The sequence below is a fragment of the Vitis vinifera genome, chromosome 3 (genome assembly GCF_030704535.1).
Source record: "Vitis vinifera cultivar Pinot Noir 40024 chromosome 3, ASM3070453v1".
In the NCBI taxonomy this organism is placed as follows: Eukaryota; Viridiplantae; Streptophyta; class Magnoliopsida; order Vitales; family Vitaceae; genus Vitis; species Vitis vinifera.
This window is the reverse complement of record NC_081807.1, coordinates 17,174,122-17,198,005: the sequence shown is the minus strand read 5'-3', so window position 1 is coordinate 17,198,005 and position 23,884 is coordinate 17,174,122. Positions and strand designations below refer to the sequence as shown.

At 31.9% G+C, this 23,884-nt stretch overlaps 2 protein-coding genes across 6 annotated transcripts; one reads left to right on the top strand and one right to left on the bottom strand.

Moving 5' to 3' along the window:
• Positions 1-3,136: 3,136 nt before the first annotated feature.
• Positions 3,137-7,203, bottom strand: LOC100246992 (beta-ureidopropionase). Its single transcript, XM_002268277.5, has 6 exons — positions 7,002-7,203; positions 6,031-6,138; positions 4,636-4,824; positions 4,316-4,543; positions 4,004-4,228; positions 3,137-3,793 (listed from the first exon to the last, which is right to left on the bottom strand). The coding sequence occupies exons 1-6, from the start codon at positions 7,125-7,127 to the stop codon at positions 3,428-3,430; spliced, it is 1,242 nt and encodes a 413-aa protein (XP_002268313.1). The 5' UTR covers positions 7,128-7,203; the 3' UTR covers positions 3,137-3,427.
• A 7,180-nt stretch (positions 7,204-14,383) lies between these two features.
• Positions 14,384-23,718, top strand: LOC100267500 (uncharacterized). 5 transcript variants are annotated; one of them, XR_009465427.1, is made up of 8 exons: positions 14,441-14,841; positions 14,931-15,026; positions 17,452-17,492; positions 18,149-18,266; positions 18,612-18,692; positions 23,145-23,248; positions 23,288-23,329; positions 23,433-23,718. XR_009465427.1 is itself a non-coding variant. In XM_010649842.3 (7 exons), the coding sequence occupies exons 1-6, from the start codon at positions 14,644-14,646 to the stop codon at positions 23,199-23,201; spliced, it is 591 nt and encodes a 196-aa protein (XP_010648144.1). In that variant the 5' UTR covers positions 14,441-14,643; the 3' UTR covers positions 23,202-23,248; positions 23,433-23,718. The 5 variants fall into 5 exon arrangements, 3 of the variants coding, with proteins under 3 accessions (XP_002268351.1, XP_010648144.1, XP_010648143.1); XM_010649842.3 differs by lacking the exon at positions 23,288-23,329; XM_010649841.3 differs by having other exon boundaries at positions 23,288-23,509.
• Positions 23,719-23,884: the final 166 nt, after the last annotated feature.

The following is a 23,884-nucleotide window of genomic DNA, read 5'->3' as shown; positions in this document are numbered from 1 at the left end:
GAGATATTGCAAACTCAAGATTTCATAATGGTTCAGCACAACTTAACCTATGTCCACTCTTCCCAAACTCCTAACCTAGTGAGGGTTCACTAATTCAAGACTTTTAAAGCCAAAGCCTTTAAACTCTTTGCCCTTGGATTTTTCAGTTTCAAATAATCTTCCACAATCTTCAAGAGATACCTCACTCTTGAACAATCCTTTAAATGATACCCTACACTTACAATAATAATAATAATAATAAGGTGCATTAAATGGATATGCAATTTTAGAGCAAAGTGCATTCAAAAACATTCCCCAAGGCTCAAATATATTCAAAAAATATTTTGGAATATCAAGCTTATAAAACACAGAAGTTTGGAGATTTTTTATAGAAGTTTAGAGCTCAAACTAGTTGTTAGGCATAGTTTTAGATCATCCAATCGACCAACCGATCAAACTGGCTATTAGCCATTATGGTTATTGTTGACCAACTAGCTCAATCGAATTTAACCAATTCTTAGTTGAGTGAATTCATGCTACTGGAAGAGAAAGAGTATCAGTGCACCTTGATTAATTAGGCCCATTTAACTCAATCAATTCCTCCTTACACCAATCAAGTGCATTATAAAATGAATAAAAGAAATCGATCCGAAGCCTAGAACCTCTAAAAACTTGAATTCAACTCCTTAAAACCTTTTACAACGAGTTTAAGAAGGATTAGGCTTGAGGTTTTAATGAAAACAAAAAATTATTCAATTTTAAAAGAACTTATAACAATTTAGTACTTTGAACCATTTTTGGTGCAAAAATAAAAATAAAATATATAATCCTAGTGCATCAACAACCTTATAAAGAAATGTTAACCAAACTTTTATAAACTTTATACGGAAATAATTATTTTTAAAACAATTTTGGATACATAAAACAAAATAAATGAAAGTACTAAAATAATGATCATATTCTTACCTTGATCCATGATAATTGAGATTGAGTCACCTTGTGAATTGGATTGTCAAGGTCTTCAACTCACTACTCTCATATAGTGGATGGGTCACTTGTGTGGTGTATGTTGTTAAAAAAATAAACAACAAAAATGACATAAGAATGAGAGTGTGGCTTGGGACCTCAACTATATATATAAAAAAAAAATTATACAACTCTTAGTCTTCCCATCAAAGACTATATGGGAGTTATACTCATTATTTACACCCATTATGTACAAATTAATGGATAATGGTGGGTTATGAACATGAATGCATCTTTATAATTGCATAGGTTAAACTTTTCCATTTTCCTCCATTACTCATAAACATAATGTACAAAAATAAATTTCATAATGATGGGGTTACAAAAGTTGTAACACCACATTCATATGAGTTAAATTTTCTAACTCTCCATTTATAATTTGAGTCTTCCATACATAAGACCCTTGGATGCCCAATCAATTGATTCACCTACCTATCAATTGATACCCTTAAATAATATTTACACAAATGTAATTATATATGGCCACACATTATAGGAAAAAAGCTAACAAGAAATTCTATAGAAAAGGTCTTGATAACTCCTTTTTTAAGGCATTCTTCTTCTTCTTCTTCTTCTTCTTCTTAATTTTTTGTTGACTTAATTTATCTTTGTGATTGTCACTTTAGAAATTTTTTTACCTAAATGCACTTAAAATAAATCATTAATTCAAAATCTTATTTTACTTTCATTGAAATTGAAATAAACCAAACTTTGTTTTAACACTTACTATTATATATTGGGCCAGAAACATGATACTTTGTGAATATTGATTAGAGTTGTCACAACTTTATTGAGTAAGAAGAAGGAATTGAGTAAAATTAAATTGATTTTATATATAATTGGTCTAGTAGGGCGGAGCAAGACGAGACGAGACAAGGTAGTACCCAAACCCACCCTGAATCCATCTCAGGTTTTAAAAAAAAATTCAAACTCATCCCTAACTTGTTTATTTAATTGTTATATAACTTATATCTTATTTATATATCATATTACTTTATTATTTTAAGATTGTTATTGATAAATAAAACGTTCATTTATTATTACATTTATCAACCTATCTTTATTGAAATAATATTTGATCATTAATTTTAAATATCTAAATTTTTTATTATTAAAGTGTATATTTTTTATTTTAACAATAATTTATAATTTTATATTTTTCATCAAATTTTAAAGTAAATAAAAATAAAATAAAAAACTGAAACCTTAATTAACAATTAAGGCTTCTATCAAAAAATAAAACCTCGATTGTCAATTGAGACTTTAATTCAAAAATGAAGTATCAATTGTCAATTAAGACTTCAACTTAAATTTAAAAAAAAAAAAAACAATATGTTTTCACGTCACAGTGGCAATAAAAGGACTACTTTAAACATAAGTTTTACAATGGAGCTAAAACTTATATTATTTTATAGTGTTATTTTGCCCCAAAACTCATAAATGTCATCTTAATAGTTTAGAAAAACTTTTAAGGGAACTTTTCCAAACTTTTTTTAACACTTAAAATAAAAATGAAATGATAAGTTTTAAATTAACAATTTCAACATAATTTAACTTTAAATCATCTTAACTTATTAACTACCAATTATTAAATTTTACTTAAAAGCTGCCTCAATCTTTTATGGAGAATCTCTTTAAACATAAAACATAAAAGATTCTCCTAAGTAGCATTTTTTTTTTTGTTTTTTGTAATGTTATATAACAAAAAAAAAAAAAAAAAAAAGCACCTATAGTTGTGCTAAATTTACTCCCAACTAGACTCGAGCTTCACAATGGAGTTTTAAAACAACCCTTTTAAATTTAACCACTATGATCCTTTTATTGCCACGTAGGAGTCATATTATTAAAAAGAAAAAAATTAAAGCTTACATTGCCAAGACTTCAATTAAAAATAAAGTTTCATTTTTTTTTTTTAACGTGAAACTTCAATTGTTAATTAAGGCTTCAACTAAAAAATAAAAACTCAAATTTTCAATTATGACTTCATTTTTTAACTGCAACCATGACTGGAAAGAGAAACAGGCACACGATTTAAAAGGGCCTAAAAGGTATATTTTTGCGATAAATGGCCCATTTTGACCCAAAATTCTTCACAATGTCTATCAAATATTTGAAAGTCCAGCAAGCATACTTTGTATTATGGAAATATTCTTCATGTTTTATTTATTTTTATTTTTTTTCCAGTGGATGCATATCATCCAAGTTCAACATAGTTTATATACCAAGGCATCCAGGAGGAGGATTGCTAACCAGAAAAACAAAAAACAAAAAAAAATAAAAATAAAATAAAAAAATAACTTGTCATACGCCTCAAATCAAACTTATTTGGTTATTTTCCAGATGGGGTTGAGAGATTGTTCAAGTTCAAATTTCAGTTATATTTATTAGTTTCAGATTTGAAGCTGAATTTATACCTGGGAATCTATGAAGACTTCTTATGCAACGAGGGATCAGAAACTACTTGGGGCTCGAAGTCCGGTTTGATGTACCGTGCAAGCAATTCTGCATACATTTCATACCGAGAAGTCATTCGGAATCCCCACTTGTCTTTCAGCTGCCTACAGAGGTTCAGGTCCATGTCTGATATCAACAAGCCATCCTGGTAACGGGAGAGAGACGGTGTGCAAGATGCATCTGGTGCTGAAAAATGGCTGGATCCATAGAAATGCCCAAAATCTGCATGCTGAGGCTTCCCATCGCCAGAAGTGAATGGATTGGGGAAGATCTCAGTCCCAACGCGATTGATTGACGCAACAAAGTAACTATTTGCTATTGCAGCATTGCGTGCCTGAAACAGACATCATTCATAATTATCAATTGAATGCAGCAAGTATTGATTGAAAAGATTACCATACTTCAAACTTCAAAGCTTATAAACATGCGAAACAAGCCCTTATAATCACCATAGGTCCATAACACAGGCTCCTCTCATGGAAGTGATTCATGTGATATAGAAATGTGATAAAATAAAGTAAAATAAAAAGGAGTAAAGGAAAACCTCAATAGGCCACATTGGTTCACTGAGTTCGCCAACGGTAGCTGAGGGGTTGAAAACAATTTCTGCACCATTCAAGCCAAAAGCTAACCAATTCAAAGGATGGTGCCTTCCATAACATATATTAATGGCTATCTTTCCAAACGCTGTTTCAAACACAGGATGCCCAGTGTTCCCTTCCATATAATAGGTGCTCTCATTGAAGTCACCAACCCGAGGTATATGGTTCTGCCAAATGCTTGTGTCAGTATGCATTCAAGTAAAGAAAGCTAATATTAACACCCAAACACCTAGAGTATAAAGGGCAGTACTTACCTTCCGATGCTTGCCAATGATGTTTCCATTGTTTCCAATTATAACAGCAGTATTCCAGATAGTTTCTCCATGTTTAACATCCCTCTCGAGAATTGGACTCACTATGACCATGTTATATTTCTGGGCAAGATCCTGAAGAAATTGTGTTGATTCTCCATCAACAGGCTCAGCAAATTCACTCCACCTCTTCTCTCGAGTACAAAATGCAAAGGGCATTGTCCATGCCTCCTGGATTCATATTAATGAACTGTTATTAAAGATTTCGGGGTGATTGGCAGATTACGAATGTAAAATCAAGCAATTCTTAAGGCATAAATTACTTGCAAGCATAATATGTGTACTCCTGAAGCACCAGCTGCATCAATGATGGGCTTCAGTTTCTCAAAGATGGCCCCTCTTTGGTCCAAAAAGGGTGCTGTAGTTGGACTAGCAATAGAGTTCTGAATAAGACCAACTCTAACTATTCGGCTCTCTCTCAGTTGCTCTTTATCAGCATGAAAGCAGTAAGCCTGTAAGCATACACAAACAAAGATTCAGAGCAGTTTGTAACATAATACTGGGTTGCAAATATAAGTGTCATTATGACAAAAGAAGGAAACGTTTAAAATTGGAGTACATGGAGCTAAGCCACCAACTAAGTCAAAATTTGAACATATTAGGTGGAGGCAGTCAACCAAAAAATGGAGGGCCGGTTTAGTTAATCATCCTTTTACATTTGAAGGACAAGAACTTTGTACAAGCATCATACTTAAACTTTCTTGAGCGTCAGATATTGTGTGATCTCTTGTGATTTAGCTGCCTTTTTTTTGTATAACACACTGAATAAGAGAACATTCAGATTTTAAGGTTATTCCCAAGAGATAAATGGCAGTTCAGCCATTTTGAAAGTTTATCATTACAACAAAAAGAATATGGTAACATGGAAAAATTGACAATTATTGATCCTTGAGTTGCTAATCCACCTCTTTATCTTTTTTGGTCTTTCCAATGGGCTTCATATGGAATCAAATTTTCATGGAACGCCAAATCAGAATCATCAAATACCTATATTTAGATCATGTTCGATTCCATGCACAGATACCAGAACCACGTTCCAACGGATACTTATATCTGACAAACTCAAAAAACCTTTAAAAAATTACTTTTGCAACACAAAAACACATGTTGCCACAATAAACTCATATCCAACTTTTCCAAAAACAAAGGGCAAGATCCTACATCATCATAATTGATGCAACCAAAGGTGTCTCTGTAGCCAAAGATTAGCTAACTTTATGACCACAATCAATCAATTCCATATGGGATGTTCTAGGGTATTGAATCATTTTATAGTGCTTCACATAAAACTTGAGATGAGACCATCTCATTTCCATGGCACTGCATGGGTATGTTTTTCAATTTTCTCTTAAAGTTGTTACATAAAGTCAATATGGGATTTCAATAAGTTTTCTTTTGTAACTGAATTTGAAGATTATGATAAAGGCTTGATTTTACACAAACAAGTAGTGCACTAAAAATGCTGGGAGGTTCTAACAACTCCCTTTTCATCGAAGGTTCTAACAATCCAATTAGTAGGTAAGGAAAAATAGGAACTATCAAATGGGGGATACACGCCATTACCCATGCCATAATTCATGGCCACAAGGCTGATCATGGTTTCTTCCATCTTCAAAGATATTGTAAACTTTAACACATATGAAAGGCATAAAGCCTACCTGAAGATCGAAACCATGCTCCAAAGAGAGCGCCTTAGCAGACTCTGGTAGAGCAATGTTTTCAAGTGGTTTTCCACAGTTCAGGCCCAGAAGTAGTCTGCTAACTTCCTGAAAAATATTAAATGAAAGATCAAAGAAGTTGCAAAATGTTTACAGGAGGGAAAAAAATTCATTGTATAGAGATAAGGAACAATGGAAAGACTGGAAGAAAATAAGAAACAACAACAAGAGAAATCCCATTTCCACTAAAACCAAATTCGTTAAGGCTACATTTATTTCACAGGAAACCCAAAAAGAGAAAGCAAAATTATCATGGATTCATCAGCTGGGTTCATACTTCATACATCATTTTTCATAATTTGGAAAACAAGAACATTCATGAGTAACTTCAACTATGTGCTGCAATAGAAAACAAATTATACTTCAGCTGTCTACTTGTTGAGAGTATTCAATAAAAGAGAAGAAATCAAAATTTCATAGCGTAAATTTATTCTTCTTAAAAAGGCACAAACCAACTTGCCTAGTAAAACAAAAGGCACAAGATTCCAAATCTGCTTTGTTTTCCTGCACTTAATTTTCTCAGTAACCAAATAGACCATCACAAAAAAAAAAAAAATACACACTGGCAACAATCTATAAATCAAAATCATAGTCAAGGCTGCCGTTGATTGCACAGAACTGGAATTCATCTTAAACTAAAAAAATCATGTATTTACTAAGACGATGGTGGATGAATCCAAACTGAATCCCAAATTCACAGGTCAACAAAGCAACAAAAATTCGAATTAGAAATTGGTTTCCACTTCCATGCACGTAAACGCAGCCCAGAAAAAAATAAAAATCCCAGATGGCTCTTCATGCTGTGATCAGACTCGAGCAGAGAAAGAACCCCAATTCACAAAAGGGCACATCTCAAAATTGAAAAAAAAAAAATAGATGAACAGCTTTAGCACAAGTAGGAAGAAAATTACCTGATAGAGGTGGGGTTGGAGAGAAGCTTTGAGGAGGTGATGAAGAGATTGGAACCCGCAAATGGAACCATCAGTGGAGGGCTGGGTTTCTTCCAATTTTCCATTTTCCTCTTCCCTTCTCTCCATTTTCCTTCTTTGAACCTGTGATCAGGCAAAGGAGTATATGTGAGTGGAGTTTTTGTCTTTGTTCGAGTATTAAACCCATTTATTTTTAGGTTATATGTTTGGAATATTTGACTGGCTGAGCAGAGCAGATACGGAAATTATATTTTAAAAAAAAATAATAATAATAATGGGCTAAATGCCTCTTCTTATTATCTTAATCATATAAATGAAATATGTCTACCACTTTTTATATTTTTTTTATATTAGGCTATGTTTGATTCTGAAAATTTTGGGAAAAAATGCGAGGAAAAGAAAATAGAGAAAAAAGGTGGAAGGAAAGAAAAAAATGAAAGAAAATAAAAACTAAATTCAAAATTAATAAATTATTTTTATATATTTTTTCAAATTTATTTCACTTAATTTCCTTCATTATATAAATATTAAATAATTTTAAAATATGTAAATTTCTAATTAATTTTAATTATGTTTAATTTTCTTTAAAAAAATTTATAATAAAACCAAACATGAGAAAATCATTTTTTTTTACATTTTTTTTTCTTTCTTTGATACTTTTGAAGAACCAAACATATTAAGGTATAAAAATTATGAAAATACCACTAGGGGATTTTATAAAAATATCAAATAGAAATTTGAAAAAAATAATCAATTAAATCAAATTTGATAAAGAATATTTTGAAATATAAGAGAAAACTTCAAAAAAATATAAAATATATAAATATTTATTTTTTTAACTTTATAAATAAATAAATATATATATAGTTTGTTTTCATCACCCTTCTACGAACAAATTTAGGATTAAAGATTTATTTATGATTAAAAATTCACTTTTCTATCTTTATCTATGGATTCTTTACTCCCACTAATTTAATTAGAAGTATTAATCCAATTTATAAAAATTATGTCTCGTAATTTCGTAATCTAATTTCCAAATTTCATAAAAGTCATGAGAATGTGTATTTTTTTCGATAAGAAATAAAGATTTTCAGTAGAATTTGAATAAAATCAAACTGAAGAAACCTTAACTATTATTGAGTTATTTTGTTAAAAAAACTTTAAATACTTTTTGAAATTGAAATAATAATCTTTCTTATTTATTCTTTAAAATTAAAAAGAAAAAAACTCATTTTGGACATTTTTACCTTTCTTTAGTTTTTAAAAATGGAAAAAAATATAAATTTAAAAATTAAAATAAATATTTTTATATATTACGGCTAACTCATTCACCTATATTAATTTTTCTATATAAAGATTTAATAATTTAGAAATAAAGTTTCTAATTCATTTAATTACATTTGATTTTTTTATTTATATTTTTCATAATAAAACTAACAAAATTACTTTTTTCTCGATATTTTTTTTCTTTTCTCGCTACATTCATGAAACCAAATATAATATTAATACTAAAATGATAATATATTTGGTTTGAAGGTTTACCAAGGTATAAAAGAAATAATGATATATATAATTATTTTTAAAAATATATATTTATAATCTTATTTAAAAATTTATATCTCTCTTGTACTTAATTATTATACAAATGAAATATACATATATGTGTGTATAATTGTTTTTAAATATATATATATATATATATATATATATATATATATATATACAAATTTAGATTTCTTTGGTACTAAATTATTATAAAAATGATATAAAAAAATTAGCATATAGTTTTTGCACTTTGAATTATCAATTTATTAGAATTTTAAAATAAAATAATTAAAATTAATTTATTCACTAAAGTTTAATTTTTAATAATTCACTTTCTTTATGAATAGGCAATACACAACTTGTTTTCAGCCCTCTCTAGCATATTTTAAATTTTAAAATATGTCATTTCACATTTGATGGTGTACATAAAAAGGGGAGAAAAATAAAAATAAATGGAGATAAAATCCTAAAATATTAGGAAATATATAAAAAATTCACCGGGCCAACTTTCCTTTCCATTCATCCTCTCGATCCCATCCAAAATTCTGAAATTTCATGAGATTTTAATTTAAGATTAATATTATAACTACTTTTTTTACTTGTTTTTTCCCAACTAAACACCAATTTAAAAAAACAATTCCAAGTATTTGGTAAAATTTAATATTAATTACTTAATAATTTAAATTGAATTTAAGTTAAATTATATTTAAATTATTCACTTAAGACTTATTATTTAATTTTTACTTTAAGTATCAAGGTTGTATGATAAAATTTATTCTAAATTATTAAATTAACATATTTATCTTAATAAATTATAACTATAACAAAATAAGTTGAGTAATAATAAAGATCGTACGTAAAATAACAAAAAATATCGTAGAGGTAATTAAAGCAAATGAGGATAAAAAAATAAAATGAAGATGCGAGCTTAAGAATAAGTTAATTATTATTTAAAGTTATTTTTTACTTTAAGTCATACCATGAAGTCATTTTACCAAACATATTTAATCTATCAATGACTTAAATTAAGTTATTAAGATACTTTAAATTATTATGTTAGTTTATCAAACAATCATATATGTTTAAGAATAAAATTTTAAGAATTCTGATATGATAAAATTATAAGAATTCTCCAATGAAAAACAGTTTTCTCAACTTTACTTTTTGGAAAGGTTCCATGCACTCATGTGTAATGTAAAAATTCTAAAACTATTCTCATATTTTTTTTTTTTATTTCTCAAAATACTAAAAGAATTAAAAACATCTCAAATTTGTTCTTAAAAATAATATATTTTTTAAAATTATTTTTAGTAAAAAATATGTGGAAGATGTTTTTTAAGTTAGAAATTCTTTTTTTTTTTTTTTTTTAATTCTAAACAACATACAAATGAGTTCCAAAATCATTTCTAAGAAGCCTTTAAATATTTGATAAGTTTTGAACCAACTTTTAGGTATGCTTCTCATGGGTATAGATTTTTTAAGAGAAAAAAGAAAATCTCATTCCTAAATTTGGAAATTAAAAATAAAAAAAAATAAAATAAAAAACCTCTAACTAAATATGAGTCTTTTCGGTCATATGATTTAAAAAAAATTGACAATGTTCAATCCTTATTCTCTGAAAATAATTTTTAAAAATAAAATAAAATAAAAAATAATTTTTTAAAGAACAAATAAAAATTATTTTCATAAATTTTTAAAAACAAAAAAGAAAATATGATACCTATTTTACCATATTTTCTAAAATTTATTTTTAAAAACGGTATTTTATTCTTTTCATAATAACATTTAGACAAATTTTTTTTAACTCAAATCAAAGTCATTGTGTGAACGGAAGCTTTATATAAATCCATAGGGCAATAATTTTGAAACGATTTTAATTTTAAGAGCAGTTTGATGAAATTAAGAAAACAAAAACCATTGAAAGAGATAGAGGGATGTGACCTTATCTTAGGATTTGTCTTCATTTTGGGTTCGTGGATAAGTCACAAGTCAACATAGACAACATGATCCATAGGCTCATATCCTATGAAACTCCAACCCACCTTTCTTTCACCATCCATGTGTTGAAAAGTACAAAAAAGATAGTGGTGCCTAACCCAACTACTAGTCAAAGTTTTTGAAAATAGTTTTTACAGTTTAAAGACTTTATTTCAATGAAAAACAATTTTTCAAGAATTTATTTTTAAAATAATTTTAAGATTTTTTTAAATAATATTTTTAGAAAGTATTTTAAAAAATAATTTAAAGTATAAAAAAATATGTTGAAAATTATTACATTCTGTATGATAATACTTGTTACAAAGTTTAAAGGATCGCCTTAAGTTATCTTTTCTTAAAGGTTCTTGTCATCATTTTTCATGTATATATTTTGGTGACATTAAATTAAATTCGGTTTAAAAAACACAACATTCATTAACTTCATGGAAAAATTCAAAGTATCTAATTAATATTTCATGATGAAAAGACATATATATAGTCTCTCTTAGCTCACATTCATTTGAAAGCATTTTTAGTACCCATAATTAAAGAGTACATAAAAGATGAAGTAGGAGAGGAAATATCATAGTATTGGTGGGAGATTTGCTCTTCACTCACATTCATTTAAAGGCGTTTTTAGTACCCATCATTAAGAAGTACATAAAAGATAAAGTATGAGAGAATATCATAGGATTGATTAGAGATTTTTAAATTATATTAAAATTAAACATTATGAATCAAGTTTTTTTTTTTCCCTTTATATCTTGAATGTTATTTTAAAGTTTCATATTGAACACTAAATGAAAATTTGCTAATATTTAGTGTCAAAGCATAACTAGTAATTTATGTGTTTAATGTTTTTTCTTTTTTTATAAATTTTGGGTATGAAAAGAAAAATTATAACCTAAAGTTATGGAGAAATCTATTGGATAAACTACAATTTATTGTTTTGGAGAAATAATTGAACGATATTAATTGGACTGATGCCCAAAGGTGGAGAATGACATTAATCATTTATATTAATTTACAAGTTTCTCTCAATTTATCAGTAAATAGCATATTGTGAACCCAACCCAAAGCAGGGATTATCACGATGTAATGTTTACTCATCATAATCTAGAGATTGACCATGTGAACTGTGGATCATTTTTTATTTTATTAACCCATTGTGTAAATGATTTAGTGAGCATGTTTCTTTATTTCAGTAATGATATCAACTTCACTATTTGGACATTTGTGTGATATTTCAAAATTGAGCAGTTTTAATTTTTCAAATTAGAATAAACAAATTCTTATTACCTTGAGCTACCTCAAATTAGATTTAACTATTCAAATTGAGAAAACTCCTTTAGCTTCTAATAGCATACATTTCATGTCAAGATAATCTTTGAAAAATGGGAACATTCTAATAGAATGACTCTCATGATTATGAAAAGTGTTAAGACTCTAATTATACATTTCTCTTTTCTACCTCATCTCACTCATGACTTAACTTTGGAAAAGTCATTCCATTTTCAAATTTTGTAGGAACATAATAACCATTTGAATGACTTTCCATAAATTATAATCAATAGACTTTAAAAACCAAATTATTTTTGTTTTCCAAAACAAATCCTCACCCATAAAGAATGAGGGTCTATTGATAGAAAACCCTTCCATGGTGTTAAGCAAGATTCTATAGTAGTACCACAAAGATGGTTGAATCTTAAAATAGAGGTCAAGCCCTAATACCGATTATTAGGATTCTAGCAAGGTAAATAATTGTATGTAATAATATACTTTTGAAAAGCAATTACATACAAAGTAAAAGGGTTAGGGAAAAGGGGAATGCAAACTCAAGATTTTATAATGGTTTAACACAACCCAACCTACATCCACTCTCTTCAAGTTTCAATACCAAGCTTGAGATTCTATTATACCAAGGCTTCCAAACCAAATTTTCAAGTTTTACACTTGGATTAATTGATTATAATGGACACTTACAATTTTCCTCAAGAGATGCATTACTCTTGAACTCCTCCGTTGATACAACAAACTTGGCAAACCCCAAGTGATACCCCACACCTATATTTTTCCCTTAAGTGATACCCCATACTTGAGCCCAAGTCACAAGGTATACAAAAAAAAGATTTAATAAGAACAAAACTCCTAGTTTACAATTTAGCATAATGGCATACAAGGAAATTAGGGTTGAATGGTACATTAAGATGAAATGCAAGTTTGAAAGCAAATGTACTCTAAAAACACTCTCTCAAGATTCAAATAATGTTTGCAAAGAATCCATGACTTAGATATTTCGTGTAACTCCTAATGCACTCAAAGTCATATACAATGCAAAAGATGCCAAACTAAAATGCTCAGAAAGTGTAATGCATGAATAAGATAGATAAAATTATGAAACTAAAATCTTATTAATAAATAATAAATTTATTATTGTTACATCATATCATACTTCTAAGGGCTCTATCATAACATCCTTGTGATTGTTACTTTAGAAATCTTTTTATTTAAACACACTTAATAAACCATTAGCTTCAAAACTTTGTTTGTTATCATTAAGATTACCCAAACCTTGGTTTCATAAAAATGAAGATTGTCAAAAATATTAAAGGCTCAATTCCTACTTCCACAAAGGCTAAAGAATTCCTTACCTTTGTGAAACAACAATTTGTAACATCAAACAAGCATTGGTAGACCGATAAGACTTAGGTGGTGTTTGTTTTTTGGCTGAATAGAAAAAACCAAATATTTTGGCTTTTTCTATTCAGCTAAAAGTAACATGTTGACATCATCCAACATATCTAAAATGAACTTGTTATCAATAAGTTCAATTTAATTATATTGGATAATGTCAATAGGATACTTTTAGCTGAATAGAAAAAACCAAAATATTTGACTTTTTCTATTCAGCAAAAAAACAAACACCACCTTACACTATGAAAATTCCATTGTGGAGTCATAAATGCAAGACTCCTTCACACTTCTCTAACTAACAATTGCACCACCTAAAGACAAACCTAGAGGTAGATCGACAAGACTCATAATGTTAATACCTATATTTATCTTCATATTCACAATGAAACATCTATGCGTTTCTTAGTGGACTCCTCAACGTTTTGAAAGGATGTGATCAACTACTATGTTATAGTCGTGACCTTGTAGTTTTTACAGCCATAAGGTTTTAGAAGGCTTTGTGGATGGTTCTCCATGCAAATCGTATGTCTTTTTTTTTTTTTTTTGTGATTTAATGTTCTTTGTCTTTATTAAACAATTATATTCTAATAAAAAACATGGAAAATTAAAAAAAAAGAAAAAGATTTTTGGGCTAAAAAAGACTACCTACTCACCCATTTTAGGTAGTTTTGTGATGCAAAGATCATAAGATTTGATTATTTTATATCTTTCATTTTTTATATCTTGGTTTTATATATGCATGCTCTTATTTAGCTTAAATTATAAAAAAAATTACACTATTTCCTTTAAATTTATGATTAATTATAAAACCACTCTTGAGGCTTATGAGAAATTGCACAATTACTAGTAAATGCATTAGTAATTTTTATAAAATTCTTAAAATTATGAGTAATTAAACAAATATCTTTATAAGATAGTGACAAACAGATTGTAACGATGAACTCAATATAGAGTTATGACAAATGAACGTCCAAATCAAAGGTTATATGCATCACGAAGGTATATCTTAGCTATGGGGTTGGAAAAAGTTGAACAATCCAGATTAAAATCTAGAGTTTGTAATAAAAGCGACATTTTAAAAAAAAAAATCAATTTAGATTAATTTTGAAGATATTTATCAAACTAATGTGTCATTAATCATTATCACAAAAACATTCATAGCTTCCTAAACTTAGAAAAGCTATGATGTCCCAAAGAATCAAACAAAGGCGGAAACGTGTCAGAAGATGAATTGGATAACCGACACGTACACTGCCACTTCCCAACAACTTGCCTTGGAACAGCAGGTGAAGAATCAACGATGGAGGTAGAGGAGAAATACACACATACACATTACTCCATTCGCCAGCCCTAACCAATTTTTCATTTTCTTGGAGCCAAGCGATTTTCTCGAGAAACGCTGAGGAAAATGGCCGGAAACGGCGACGAAGAGGGCTTGCCCAGAGCTGCTTCTTCTACTTCCGGCGCTGCCGCCAGAGTCAGAGCCAGAGGCGACCCTCTCTTGATCGTCTGCCGATGCTTCAGCTTCATCACGGCCTTGACTGCCATTCTCTGCATTTGCGTCAATGTCCTCTCCGCCGTCCGATCCTTCAAGGACGGATCTGATGTGCGTAATATCACTGCTTTTTATTTTATTTTATTCTTTGCCTTTTCAAGTGTGGAGTTGGTGCTTGATGTTTGTATGGCGTTCCGTAGGTTTTCGATGGGATTTTTCGGTGTTATGCTGTTGTGATTGCGTTATTTGTGGTTGTTGCTGAGACGGAGTGGGGATTCATCATGAAGTTCTGGAAGGTTTGTTTCTTGACTTATTTTTCACTATTTGCTTCTCCACTGTTGAGCTATATGCAATGCTGTAATATGCCCATTGGAAGGATGATTGCATTGCGTCAAAATTTTGAGAGGTCCGCCCAATTGTTAAAAGGTTGATTAATCTTTATGATTTTTTGGAGTGATCTTTTTTTTTTTTTTTTCACTTTTTTTAATTAAAATTGAGGCCTTTAGATTTTATTCCAGAGATTTTATGGTGTGATTACTGTAATCTCACCATTGAAAATTCCAAAGTGTACAAGAAAGCATAATATTGTTAATAGTCAATACTTTGGTTTACACCAATTAACCTTATTTATAGGCTTCCAAGAAATTCAAGTTTTATTAGGATTCTACTAACTTATTATGACTCTAATTTTAATTCTCCTATAACCTAATTAGCTATTCCTAATTTGACTCCAACAGATACTAATCCTAATCTAATTGTAACTAATACTAATCCTACTTAGAGTTATTTATGTCTTTCCTTCCCTTTCTTGACTATACTTTAGAGGGCTTTTCCCCATTAAGAACACTCAATTGGAATCATATATTAAGTAAACAAATAATACAAAAGGTGTAATATAGTTGAAAATATGACAAGAGCTGCTGCCCTAGCGCTCAATAGAAAATTTTAAAAACTATAAAATTCCATATTTTAGATCCATGTGTAATCATGTGCAATAACCTTTTTAAAACATAGAGGTTAAAAGAATTTAAAGAAATGACTTGAAATCATACTTGCTACATCTTGTTTCCTTTGTTCTTCTTCTTTTAATTTCCTTTTTTTTCAGATATTATAAGAGACGTACATTTAAAAGGCCAAAAGGGGGCAGCTCTAATATATGAGAAGTATACAAAGGAACAGCCAAACAGAGTAGTTAGAAAGAAAAAAACATCTAAGTAACATATAAATGAATAAAGAAAGAAAGAAATAAAGACCAGCACACAACACTTATGATAATCATTTCCTCCAATTTCAACCTATCAATCAAATAAAAAAAAAGAACATTCATCCTCCCCAAATGTATCCAAAGACCACATTAACCAAGACTTAACAGAGGTATTCTTTTATATTAAACTGATGAAACTTGATTATATGGGATATTAGAAATTGATCTATTGCATTTGTGTTCTACTAACAATATCAAATTGATGATATCGGATATTTGTAATTGATTTTACCTCAATCTATGAACTTCAAATTTTTTTCTTTTTTGATAGATGACGTCTTTCCGTTGTTAGGAATTGAATCTAGAACCTCCCCTATGGATTTTACAGGGAATTTTATTTCTCTTGAAATTTGAGGGCGCAAATCCGTACCCTATGATGCAGTCACAATGGGAAAATGAACTTGAAAAATAAAAAGGGAAGTTAAACCATCTCATTGCATGAAGTCCTAAAATGATGTCCTATACATGGTCAAAAGGTTCAGTTCACATTGTAGGAGAAACATTTAATGCTCATAGGATAACCCAATACCTCAGTTCAATGAACTTAACCAGTAAATATGACCTTCCACCTAACTAGAACATGGCCATTGTTGAGTTGATTCGCGACATCTGAGCATGATTGCGGTGTTAGTTGTATAAGGGTAACTCTTGAATTAAGAAAGTATTTCTTTTTTGAGGGAAGCCTAAATACTGTTTCTGCTTCCACGTTCTAAGACCAATACTATGCCCCTATTACACTCAAATCTCAATTCTAGGACTGATAATGTACAAGTGAAGGTCCCTGGGGCACACATGAAGATGATATTGATCATAAAGAGCAACCTTTTCTTCTTTGGGTTTTCTAATCAAATTTTTGCTGAGGCAGAAGAATCAAACTGTTCCATGGGGAAGCAAATGTTTCTTAATAGAAATAAGAGTACCAACTATGGGAAATTTTATTTATTTATTTATATGATAAGATGGATTCATCACCTATAGTGCTTTGATATGAATGAGACACTGTTTTGTGTTATATATCCTCCATACCACAATAATTGAAAACAAAAGTGGCTCTTGGTAACTTACCTCTAAAAAATCTTTTTCTGTAGCTATATCATTATAAACTGCTCATAATTGTCAAATCTGACCTTCTAGACAAAAGCTTGTCATATTGAATTCTTAATGACTAGTGTTGTTTCATATATTGTGGGGAGGACCCAAACCTTCTCATGTATTTTTTATCCATAATTAATACATCTTTTGTTTCTGGTTTAAAAACAAATGATTAGTGTTGTTTTTGTATCCCTACGTGTGTGCTGCAGTTGTTCACTTCACATGCCATGGCACATCCAAATTTCTAAATTACTGATTTATGACCTTTCTAATCTGCAAAGTTATAATACTTATGTTATTGTTGTCATTGTTATAAGGTTCTTGGTCACATAATCTGATTCTAAATTTCGATCAACATGTTGCAGATGTTGGAGTATTGGGCTGGCAGGGGAATGCTGCAGATTTTGTATGTCTTATACATCAGTGAAAAAGTTTTCACTTTTGCCTCTTCAGAAAACTTCTTCCCTAAAAATTTTCTTAGTTTTGGATTAGTTTCCCATGCCCAGCCAAACTCAGATCCAACTAAATATCACTTACAATATAATTTTAAATTTTCAATAATTATATTTTTAATTTTAATTATATATGTCTCATACATCAGCTAGAAAGTTCTCAATTTTGTCTCTTCACAGAATTTCTCTCCCAAAAATTGTCTTAGTTTTGGGTTAGGTTCCTGTACCCAACGAAACTCAGATCCAACCAAATATCAATTATGATATAATTTTGGATTTTCAAGTATTATTATTTTTAAAATTTTAATTATAGTAGTGGGTTGCTGCATTGTGTTTGGACTGCCATATTTATAAACAAACTAGAGCATGTGTAGAAACAGATCAGAGTTATGGTTGATAGTTCTGATTGGACGCAATTCAAAACCAAACTTCAGATAGAAAGGATGACAGTTATAACAGCTACCACTGATGGATGTAATGTTCTTTTTGAGTTAGGGCCCGTTTTGGTACTAGTAGCCTTTTATAGAAGCTTTTGTCAGAAGCATTGCATGCACAAACACACACAAAAGTATTCTTATTTGGTTCTTACAGTAATGATTGCTCTCTTCAGTGTTGCAGTGATGACAAGAGCTTTTCCTAATGAATCTAGTAAGCAGAAGGATCTCGTTCTTCTTCAAAACATAGCTAGCTATATGCTCCTTGCCTGTGGTTTAATCTATGTTATTTCGGTAAGCTGACAGAGAAGCATCAATCATCCCTAAATTAAGTCAGGAGATCTTTTTTCTAGATCTGTTTCTTTGTTATTTGGTGTTAGCCCTCTTGGATCTTGTGAGATTTGCTTTCATGAAGGATCTCTTATCCTTCTAGTTGCAATTTTGTATTTTAATAAAATTCTTTGGTTTCTCATTAAGAAAAAAAAAGAAAAAGGAATAAGAAAAGAAAGGAACATTTCACCTTATTAAAAAAGAATAATTCGTTAATTTCTTTTCTTGTTTGTTGTGCTTAACAACTAAGTTCTCAACTATTTCTCCTGTTAGTAAAATGAAGTAATTATGTATAATACTAACTTTCAGGGAATCCTGTGCATTGGCTTTCTCAAACGAGCTCGCCAAAAGAAAGAAGTTTCGAGGGAGCAAGCAATTAAGGATTTAGAGGTAAGTTATTGTACTTTCAGAAGTGATTGGTGTAAGTGAGGGTTCAAACTATTTCCAATTCCAGGCTTGAATCTGAAATATGAGTACTTTGGCATCTCCTCTATAAGCATCTTCTTGGGTTTATGGTGGGTGAATCACTGATTGAAAACCAGAAACTAATAACCTACCTAAAAAGATCTTGGTTATAAGATGTTGGGATGATATATTATTGTGAAGTATCCAAATTTACTTGTTTCTTTAAATTACATTGGATTTGACTTGCTGGAGGAAGTTTTCAATTTGCATATTCCAAGAATCACTGAATCATGATGGTTGTTGGTGTACATGACCTCCTGTCTTAGAACCATCTAATTTGGTGGTTCAAGTCTATTTTTCACCTGGAGTTCATTTGTCCCACTTAAGAGCCCTTTTCTTTTTTCAAAGATACTTGCACAAAATGTGCTTTGGCAATTCCTTCCAGCATATAATGAAAAATCTAACAAAAATGAAATAAAATGTAGTCATTTGTTGGGAAAGATCTATGGCTCCAAGAATGGAGAGGGAGGTGTCTTTTATCAAGAACTGAATTCTTCTCAACCTGTTAGAAAGCCTCCAAGGACCCCCCCTGCAACCACTCAAGAGATCTAGCTCCAATCTTAGTCAAGTTAGCTACATAATTGGAAGATCTAAACCTACAAGAAATATGGATAGTGATATCTCTTGCTAAAGATCAATTACTCAACCAGTGAGAAAGCCTCCAAGGACCTTTCGTGCAAAACATTCAAGAGATCTAGCTATTCTCTGAGCCAAGTCAGCCACATGATTGGAACATCTAGGCTTCCAGGAAATTGAGAGGATGAAGGTCTCTTGCCAAATAAAGAATCCTCAACTAGTGAGAAAACCTCTGAACATCTCCCCTCCCCAGAGAAACCTAAGAAACAACCACTATCTCCCTCTGCAAGAAGGTTCATCATGTCAACCCAAAAACTAAATGAGACCATCCAAGGGTGTTAAAGAGCTCAACTTCAATAGTCGTCTCAATTCCAGATTGACTTGACACCATTTGTGGCTATTTCTTTTTTTATAGGTAAATAAGCGAATATATTAAAAGATCAAACAAAGGCACACCAAAACACACGAAGTATACAAAGAGCACCAAGAGTGCCAAAAAGCAGGGGAAAGGATTAAACAACAACCCAAGCCCTACAACGCTAAGAGAACAACGAGGAACATGAGCCCGCCTTGCCCAAGCCACTCCCTGGCTCACAAACCTTGAAACTAAGTAAAAACAAGGGAACCAACAGTTGTGAAATCTTGACACAAGAAGAGGGGTCTGCCAACATCGTACCCCTCTCCACCTCATGTCCCCACACCTTAACCCTAGCCTAGGCACTCGGATACCAAACCCAACCCCCACTTCCTGTTTCTTCTCCCCTTATCACTTGAAATATTATAGTTAACAGAGCAATCCAACTTTAGCAGTCCCTTTTAAAACGAGACGCAGGAGGCCTCCTTCTAAAACTCGATCCCACCACTATATGACCCTTTTGAGCTTCCAATTTTCTCAATTGGGAGTCAGCTTCCTTCTCAAACCCTTCCACGGGCAAGCCCAAGTACTCGTTGAAGGAGATGAACTTCTTGGAAGTCAAATTGGTGCAATTCCCATCTGACTCCACATCCTTCCCACCCACCAGTCTGTCTTTGAGCAGCCCTTTCTTGAGTCAACCTCATCATCGCATGAGACTGGGTCTACATTCTTATCGACGGAAGAAAGAATCACTGGTAAATCCAGTTCCAAACCCTTGTTGAGAGACAAAAGTGAAGGTCCACAACCCTCAACATCACTTTCTCTTGGAGACCCCTTGTTCTGCTTCCTTTGAGGGTTAAGGTTATTCACCCTCACCAATAAAAGACCCCTATCTTTGAGAGGAAAAGAAGAAAGAGAGGAAGAGGGAGCCTTACCCCTCAAGAAGGAATATGGAGGTGAAGCCAATTTGACAAAGCCATTTGCTTTAGATAATAGGGGACCTACACATAACACACAGAGCTGTTGACATGATGCAGGGATCAGGAGGAAGTTCCTAGACCACCATCCCTTTATTAGCTAGCATGAAGAGCCTTTTCAAACAACCGTTGGCTCCACTAGACAGGCCCTTATAAAAAAAAAGGCCTATCCCAAAATTGGAAGAATAGGGTCTACAGTAGGCTGACCTAAAGAACAAGGGGCCAAAGCAGTTGGAAGCTGACTGGGCCCAACCAACTTGAAACCTTCCTCTTCCAGGGCCAAAGGAGAACGAGGGCTTGAAACACTGCCCAATGACCTAGAATGGGCCATAAAGGAATGCTTTAGGGCCAGCTTCTCACCTACTCCTTCAGCCTGCAACACACTGCTGTAGGAAGAGGGCCTCGAGCCTTTCAAAGTGTGGTCAACACACAAAGGACCTATTGACGCCGCTTGATAGAAAACATGGCACCCAATGTCAACCCCCACTATCCTAGCCATGCGTGGACTATCTTCACAATTATCCCTAACCTCCAGCTCCTTACAACCCTACTTTGTGGAAATCGTCGTCAACCTTGGAGAAGACTCCCATCATGACTGAACGGCATAGGCCAAAGACCTTACCACCACTTGTAAAAGCCTAGGCACCCTCTTCCCATTGGAGCAAACTAAAATTCTATCCTACCAAACATGTCCTCTCTGTTGTCACCACATTAGCACCATTGGTGGCTATGCTAGGTTTCTTTTTTTGATACCACTTCAAAAAAAAATTTTGATGAGTAAAGCAAGATAATATATTGAAAACAAAAGACGCCTACAAAGCGCCCTAAAGTACACAAGATGTATACAAAAGACACCTCAAGGTGCCTCTAAAAAGGAGGGCTAATAGAAACACCGCCCTCCTTAAAATGAGTCCAACTAGTTCACAAATTTTACTACAAAATAGGGACTAGAAAAGAAACTAAAAACAACTTAGACTAAGATCAAAGATTACAAAGGAAGGAATGTTTTAGTCTAAGCACAAAATGCTCCTCATTCTCAAAAGATCTACAGTTTCTTTCATTCCATATGATCTAGAATAAACATGAGGGAGCAACCCGTCACACCTTTTTTCACTTTTTACCCACAAAAGAATTGTGTCAACCTAAGAGTGTATCTCTGACCATGTAAGGAAGCGCCCATTGCAACCTAAAGAGGAAGAACGACAGGTGCCACAACACCCTTGTATTGACACAATGGATAAGTAAGCGATCAATGGACTCTTCCTCCTAACAAAGAAAATATCTATTGACCAAGGACCAACCTCTCCTTTTCAAATGATCCAAAGTTAAAACCTTCGACCAAGTAGCATCTCAAGCCAAAAAGCTCACCTTAGACAACACCCAAGAGTTCCATATCACACATGTTAGAAACAAAGTTATACATCCTAGTTCTAAAATTGTATAGAGAGCTTTAATAGAGAATTTACCAATTTTCAACCTTGTTCAAATTACCTTATCCTCCTCTTTGCTACTTACTCTCCTCCTATGCAAGCTCAATAGGAACCTCTCCACTAAATTCATGTCCCAATCATTTAGGAGCCTAGAAAAGCAAGAGGCTCAACAACCCCCTTCATTTGACTGATTGGAACATTTGCCACCCAAGCCTCAGAATCAACAATAGCAAAAAGAGAAGGGAATGTAATATAGAGTGGTTTGTCATCACACTACTTGTCCTTCCAAAATCCCTCCACCCATTCCCAACTGAAAAAGCAACTTTACAAGCCATGAGATCCCAATCCTTTCTAATTGCTTTTCATAATCCTACCCCATAATTTTCTTTACTTACTTGGATCACCACCCACCCTCTTCTACTCCATACTTTCCAGATATCACTAGCTTTCATATAACCCCCCTCTCCTTAGCAAACCATCAACTCCATTTGCAAAGAAGGGTTTTGATAAGTGTTGAAAGATTCCTTATCCCCCAAGCCACCTTTTCTTTTGTCTAAGAAAATGGTGACCCACTTTACTGAGGTTTCTGGGCCCCTTCTCCCCAAAGAAAGTCCCTTTAATCTGTTCTAACTTCAAAATTTATGAAGTACTTGTGTAGGACATGGCATTAAATATGTGTCTAACATGCTCAACTGTTGGATAGTGTGCAACAACTGATGTTGACTAAAGAAAAAGAGCAAAATTCCTATTTCATTGTGAGTGAGCTTAAAGACTCATGTTGGACAGTTTTATTTTAATTATACACATTAATTTGTCCTAAGGGATAAACTGAAAGAAGAGCAAAATTTGATTAATTTAGCCATATCCTCATGTCCTGATATTTGAGAATTAAATGAATCCCTCACTTGGATAGACAGTATTTAAGGCTTGAAAGATATGAAATTTTGGAGTTGTGTTCTTATTAGATCCATCATCGTTTAAAAAAAAAAAATTGTTATTAGTGATATGTATAGTAACTTTCTTGTGTTAATAACTGTAGGAATTGGAGCAGCGAAGGGAAGAACTTGAAGCATTGCTTATCATGGAAAGAGCTTAGGCAATTTGTATGGCTAGCGGAATCAAGAATGAAGGAGAATCCATCCTGTATGAATCCAATGTTTGTATGCTTTTTGTTTGATTCAGTAGTTGGGCGGCTGCTTTTTCGGAATTAAACCCTTGGTTAAGGTCTATTCTTTGTTGTATATTTTATGTGAAAAGCTCTGACTCATTCTTTTTCCAATGCCTAGAGCTGAGTGTGTTTTTTTTTTTTTCCCTGGTGGGCATCTAGAACAAACATTTGCAAATGTTGTCAACTGTGAAGAAAAACCAATCTCTATGGCCGTAATTGCATGTGTGATTTTGAAATATCGGATTATGTGGGGAAGATCACAATGGCGATGCTTCCACAACAATGTGGGTGGGTTGGGGGTTGACTGCATTTGGGAAAGAGAGGAGTTCATCGCAGAAAGGAGGAAGCTTTTGCAATGAGTAAGTGCTTTAAAACAACCTTGCGTTTAGTTAATTGTATGGAAGCAGCAACTTTTCTCAACTAAAGGAAACCTAATTGTTCAATGGACTCATTGATTTTGTTCTGAATTATTATCAAATGTTGTTTAAATTGAAAAATGAGGTTCCTACATATAGTGGACCCAGTTTTCTACGTTGGTTTAAGGAATAAATTTATGTCCAAAAAGGACAATAACACTATGAATGTGCAACAGAGACAGTCGTGGAGCAGGA